Raw genomic sequence first — 6,633 nt, 5'->3', positions numbered from 1 at the left:
CCTTCACTCCCAACGCCCGACTCTGTCACCCACTCGCCTTAGGCCCCAGCTGCCGTGACGCCTCCATGAGCCCACCAAGATATTGTGAATACCATTAAATGTGTGAGATCAACTAGATACTATTTGGATGAACTTAGAAGAAATGGGTGGAAAAAAGTATTAGATGATGCATTTGACTTCTGTGACAAGCATGATTACAACTGGGGCCTAAGGTGAGTGGGCGATGGAGTCGGGCGTCGGGAGCGAAGACCTTGGAGTTGGGGGCTCGCCGTCTCGCCGAGCAGGAGTTGGGCCGAAGCAGGTGCACCAATTTAACTGCGGGTGCACTAATTTGGGCCAAGGGGTACGTGTACGGTGAAATTTTGATGATATACACCAAAATCATTCTGCATGTGCTTGCTGGAGGTGTAGCAAGCGGCTCCAGATGATGGTGTTACTATTCTACATCAGTAGCAACTTAACAGTCATGCATCCACATACTGGAACTTCGAGTCACAGAGCACAGCAGTATGACAGCAAGGGCGCAGCCAGCCCACCGAGGATCAACCCCCGGTGTCGTACCTCCCCACCTCCCCTGAATAAGCCTCTAACGAAAGCTCTGGATAAAGGGGGCCCAGTTCTAAAGAAAAGAAAAGATTGGCTGTAAGATCGTGCTAAACGCTTCTCACAGAATGGAACCTAACGGGGTCTCGAGAAATTTCGTTGCAGGTAAAAGTAAAACATCAAATAAAGAATCAACGAGCATTGAAAGGCCATAGAACAAAATCTGCCCAGGAAAAACGTAAGGGGGCATGCACGTTGAGCATGAAAGCATCATAACTAGTTAACTTGCAAGTCGCAAGTTCATGGGAGGAAAACTGTTTTTGACATGCCACGATGGCTAATGTCAAATGTTATCTACTCATTTACAGATTCAGAACTACGCTTGCCGACGATAGATAATAACCGCAAAATTAACTCATTTAGCGGCACATCTCACTCCACTTCATCTGTGAACAAGCCTGGTGACTTGGTGATTATTTCATTAGCCTCAGGTAGTGGTGAATCCCTTGCATTTGCTGCATAAAGTATTTTCCGAATCGCCTTCGTCATCTATTAAAAGAAAGTACAGGTCAGTGGTGAACAACCTAAAAAGGAAAATTACGGACTATAACACCAAAATCATTTTGCGGTAGAAGCAGGCTGATGGATAACATCAAGTCAGTGTTGTACTTGGCTACTTGCGTTAGGTTCGTTTAAGCTGCAAGATTTGTAAAAAGGCACAATAGTTTGTTAACATTTTTTTGTTAACTGAAGTTGCATGGACATGCAGAATCCAATGGAGCATACTAGTTTTCAAAGAGAAACATGAAAGTAGACAGCGCTGGTTGGTATCCCAGGTAAATTGTTGATCAAATAGAAAAATTTATTCTAAACTCGGGTGGCAAGGCACCAGGCTGGTGCCGAGCCAGCTAGGGTTCCAACCCTGGTCTCGCATTGGTCAGACCTCAAGTAGAGACAGGGTTGACCAGCCAGGGTTCAAGCATCTGGGCAGACCTTGGCTCGTCCCGGGTCCAGTTGCCTCCAGGTGAGGTCGGGAGGCATTCTACTCCCTACCCCTTTTAAAACATATATGAATTCAGAAACTATTGCCCTGGAATGCAGGTCATAACTATAAGCCAGTAAACATGTGCAAACAAATGAATATCAAATAGAATTTCAATCTGTACCGGAAGATGCTCCAACTCAGGTCGTTGACACAGTATCTCAATATCACGCAACTTTGAGAAGTAGAAATCTCTTTCTTTTTCAGTACCGTCCACAGAAACTTTCAGGTCTGCAATCTGCAATTCAACAAAGAAAATGGATATCAACAGCTATGATGAATTCAACATCACTAGTCACAAGTATGACTTCCCAAACGCTATCGGTGAGAAATACTATGTCAAGGGATGATCGGAACGTAGATTAAAGGTTGCATCTATTAGCATAAACAGCTACAAATTAGTGTAATATTTGAAATCAAAGTGGACAGTCATGCTGCTCGCTAGAAATGCTACCCAGGTTTCTCCGAAGTAAAATACTCTAAACAGATGGAACACGCAGAAATAAAATCAGCAACCTGAAGTATATAATCCATACCTTTTCAGATAGCTGCTGAATCTGTTCTATGTAATGCTCTTCAGCAACAGTGTTACATGCTTTTCCAACTCCAGGGCCTGTGTAATTGGATTAGCATGGAGATATTAATAAATGGATCGTAAAAATAAGAAGGCACGAGCATAAATCTTAAAAAAAAAAATTATGTAGATAAGGGACTGACAGCACTAGTTCCTTCTAGCATATTGTTTCGGTTTAATAACAATTACATTGAGGATTATGACCGTTTTATTTAGAATAGTATGCGAGCAAACCACACTTATGTAAAAAGAAAAAAAAGGAAACAGATAGCTGTTTAGGTGCAGCCTGGTTATAGTTATAGACGAGCACTTTGTCAAAGATCAGATGAATTCATGTTACCTCCATCTGCTGAATCGGGACCAGAAAGTCTATTGGCTTGCAGTGATTTAGATGACTTATTGGGCCCCTTTAAGCTGCGCTCTTTGCATCCCTTGGACCTCTTTTCTACAGGATTGTAGTTTCTGTAACAATAAGACAGTATACTCAATTCCTTAGTTAGCAACAATAATTACATTGACACATTCAACATAATAAAGGCGCATACTCATTCATGATTCCACCATTTACAGAATCACAATATCTTTTCAACCACTGAAGAAATTCCAAGTTATCCAATGGGCGTCCTTTAACAAGCTTGTTGACCTCAATATTCTGCAAGGAGAAACCAAGCATTTGTAAGTACAACAAAGAATTCTATGCTCTGCTGATTGCCTAGAAATGATAGCAGGACATAGAGGAAGCACTCTTAGCTCCACTTCTTAGAAAAAGAGCCAAAAATCAGCTAACATTCCAATAGCATAACTATGTTTTTGTCGTCTTTTGTGGAAGTACAAGTGTATAATTTCTTTTTGTTAGCCGTTCAAATATAACCTTACAGTGACATATAAAAATTTCCCTACAAAATTTACAATGAAAACGGTCACCACCATTTTTTCTAGCAAAACATAATCACGATATGAACAAATGGTACTTGCGTTCAATGTCATCAATAGCATGCCAGTCTGCCAGATTTTACACTACTTTGCACCACTCCCGCATCCAACCAAGCAGCAGTGGTGCAATCTATATAATTTACACATAGAAGAGCTGAATATGAATTTACATTCCCCTCCAACTCGTTGTGCACAACAATGAACATGTACACAATTTACAAACACACATTGCACATTGCAACCGAAGCTACAAAAGAAGCCCAACTATTGTACACACATTCTTTTCACCGATGACAAACAAAAGAAGATATCGTAGAGAAATCCATGGATCAAACTGAACCAGGCGCACAATCAAAACACCGATGACAAACAAAAGAAGATTGTAACCTTGCTTATGCGCAGCTTGTTGAACACATCTTGAAGAATCTTGTAGTTCTGGATCATGTCATATTCGGTCTTCGCATCAAAATTCACCTGCAGACCCACACGAAAGACATCCGTTACAATCAACTAAAGAACCTAATACAGCGCGGCCACACCCTATTGCGGATCAAACAAGTCCGAGCGAAAAATAAATGAAACAGCCACAAATCAACCTTATGCATCGGCACCACTCCAGGGTGAACCATGTCCATCAGTTGGCACTGCACCGCCCCCGACGCCGCCTGCAGGAAAGCAAGAACAAACCCACACAATCAACGCAAAATTCCGGACCATGCCACACCCCCAACCATTTCCAAACCATACACTCCTCTCACACGGACAAGAGACTACGGGATGCGCAAACAGATCAAAACCTAAACCCTTCACCAGTGAAATCGGGCCAAACGCGCGGCGAAAAGAAATGGGGATGAGAGCGGGTGGTCCGACCTCCTCGACCTTGGCGAGGGAGAACTGGAGGGTCGCATTGATCCAGTGGAGGATCTCGCCCCTCCCCACGAAGTACGCGCCGTCCATGATCCCGATGCTCGCCGCACCCTTCCTTCCCCCGGTCGCGAGCTGCGGAGCAACTTTTGGAAACGCCTCCAAGCGAAACGGCAGAGCTAGGCGTTCGCGTGTGGGTTTTGGAGTTTCGCTGGCGTTCGGTCACCTTAAGTGAGCTCACCGCGGATTGGTGGCGCAGGCCATTTGAAACGTTATGGAGGGTAACTGTGTACCGTTACGGTTAGGCGGCGAGGCGGTGACAGGACCCGCGAACTCGAAATGGCGCCGTGGGCGGTGACTACTATAGGGCGCCTGTGCGCCCCAATTTCGTCGCTCGCACACCCCTGCGTCGGCCCGCCTCTGGCCCACTCTGGCCCACGTCAGCAAAAACTTCAGGATCGAGAGCCTCGAGCCCTCGAGCCTCCCCTTCGGCATTCGTCGTTGGCACCTCAGTCCTCACCCGCCGCCGCCCGATACGACGCCGGCGAGCTCCTCCTCTGAGTCCTTGCTCCCATTAACTCAATGTTCCAGCCATTACAATCAATTGTTCCAACTACTAAAATCAAATGTTCTAGGTGGAGAAAACAATTGTTCCACCGGTCTAGATCCATTCATGCATCTCTTCTTCTTCCTCTCCGGATCCGTTCACTTCGCCTGCCTCCGTCGCGCAGTCCCATGCGGGAGCTGACCGGAAGGGGGAGTTCGGGCGAGAGGGAGCGCGGAGGCAGAGCGGCGCCTTGGGAGGTGTCATGTGGCTACGATGTCCCGTCTAGCCCGCGCACAAATCGTCACGACGTTCTCAGTCGCCGACTGGTGGGCCATACCTCGCCTGCGGTGCGCGGGCATTTATGCTGGTGGTCTCGTCGTTGCCGAGGGAGCCGTTGATGGGCCTGCATTTATGCTGGTTGGCCGGCCTAAGAGCTTGGAACAGTCGAAGAGTTAGGGCCTAGGGCCCACTGGATTCATTGTGTGGAATGGAGATTGGAGAATGTAGTACCGGGACGGAAGCAAATCTATTATCTTAATAATTGAGAAGAAAAAGAAGCCTCCACGTTCGCTCTCAATGCTACGAAATTACCACATTAATTTGAAAAAAGAAAAAGATCTAGACCACTCAATGTTATGAACATTTAATGGTCTAGATTAAACTAAAAATCAATTTAAAATATTAAAAGATAAGGGAGGATATGGGAAAACGAAGCTGTAACATGTTCGGACACGTTCAAAGTAGATGTGTTGTATCCTCTTCGGACACGTGCAAAGTACAAGCAATAAATATGTCCAATTTAACAACTCAGGCACGTCAGCTCTATTTCAGATTTATTTTTGCCAAAACGTTTGCTACAGGTGGACGATACCTATCAGCTGCAATTTGCTTTTCGGTGAATCATTGTCTGTAGTTTTTTTTTTATCGTCTGTCATCTCTTTTAGCATCTTCAGTGCAGCCACAACAGCCCGTAAGATTTCTCTGCTATAACATATTTTCGTCTACTACTTTCATCGCCATATCTTGCTAGGATAACTTCATGGTCACAAGCAATAAATACACGTTCAGTGTCCCAATCAATAAATATTTCTAACTCTACAACTAACAAAACTTTTGCTGCAGGTGAACGTTTTTTGCTAAACATTGTCTGCCGGTGGTTGTTCTATCTTTCAACATATCCACTGCAGCCGCAATAGGTGGTGAGATATTAAATTCTGATTTACAGTATATATGACACAATTTTCCAATGAAATATAAAGGATGTGAACATTACACATTTTCACAATCGGTAGCAATACCATGTAGTACAATCAACTTCTAAGCCTAAAAAGCACCAGCTAGGCTATTTGTAATTTCAAATAATTTTAAATATGTTTTCGATAATGTTGGTACACGCTTTAACAATTTATTATAATTTTCGTTTATGATTGAATTGCTAAAAGCTATTTTTCATATTACCTAAAGTGCATGTCTCAAACAGGCATTTCAATGGCAAATCAGTCTAGCAAACAGGAAGTAACGCTTAATAGAAAAAGAAGAAAGGAACAACTTGACTTGAAAAGGAGAAAAAAACAAGCTGTAAGTGCAGAGGAAACAAGCAAAACAAACACAAGAGTAGCAAGAGCTAAAAGGAAGGAAATACTTCAACAGAAGAAGGAAGCAAAATGAACAAGAATAGACAACAACCTGCTAAACCAAGAAACAAGCAGCCAAGAATCGAGCAGTAGCAAGCCTTCACCAAATGCACTTAGCAAAATATGGAATTTTGGAAAGCCAACATGCAGATGCAAACACTGCAATGCTCTGCTATGGTACGAGGAAAGATTAAGTCCCAATAGAACAACCAAGACACCATCTTTTGGAATATGCTGCAAGCAAGGAAAAATAAATCTGCCTCCACAAAAGGACCCTCCGCCTTACCTTGATAACCTCTTAAAAGGTGAAGGAAGGGACTCAAAAAACTTCAGAGAAAATATCAGGTCCTACAACTCAATGTTCTCATTCACATCCATAGGAGGAGTTGTGGACAAAGAAATAAACAATGGGTATGGACCATACGTTTTCCGAATGCATGGACAGAATTACCACCACATTGGAACTCTCCTACCTGATGAAGGAAGCAAACCACGC

General features: G+C 43.7%; 1 protein-coding gene across 1 annotated transcript; it reads right to left on the bottom strand.

The window, feature by feature from the left end:
* Positions 1–776: 776 nt before the first annotated feature.
* On the bottom strand, positions 777–4,451 carry LOC133889607 (microtubule-associated protein RP/EB family member 1A-like). The gene is made up of 9 exons (XM_062330064.1): positions 4,250–4,451; positions 3,963–4,180; positions 3,689–3,757; positions 3,480–3,566; positions 2,705–2,811; positions 2,500–2,621; positions 2,122–2,198; positions 1,710–1,823; positions 777–1,092 (listed from the first exon to the last, which is right to left on the bottom strand). The coding sequence occupies exons 1-9, from the start codon at positions 4,449–4,451 to the stop codon at positions 976–978; spliced, it is 1,113 nt and encodes a 370-aa protein (XP_062186048.1). The 3' UTR covers positions 777–975.
* Between the last annotated feature and the right edge of the window lie 2,182 nt (positions 4,452–6,633).

Source organism: Phragmites australis, chromosome 13 (genome assembly GCF_958298935.1).
Source record: "Phragmites australis chromosome 13, lpPhrAust1.1, whole genome shotgun sequence".
Taxonomy (NCBI): Eukaryota; Viridiplantae; Streptophyta; class Magnoliopsida; order Poales; family Poaceae; genus Phragmites; species Phragmites australis.
This window is presented reverse-complemented; position numbering and strand designations above follow the sequence as displayed.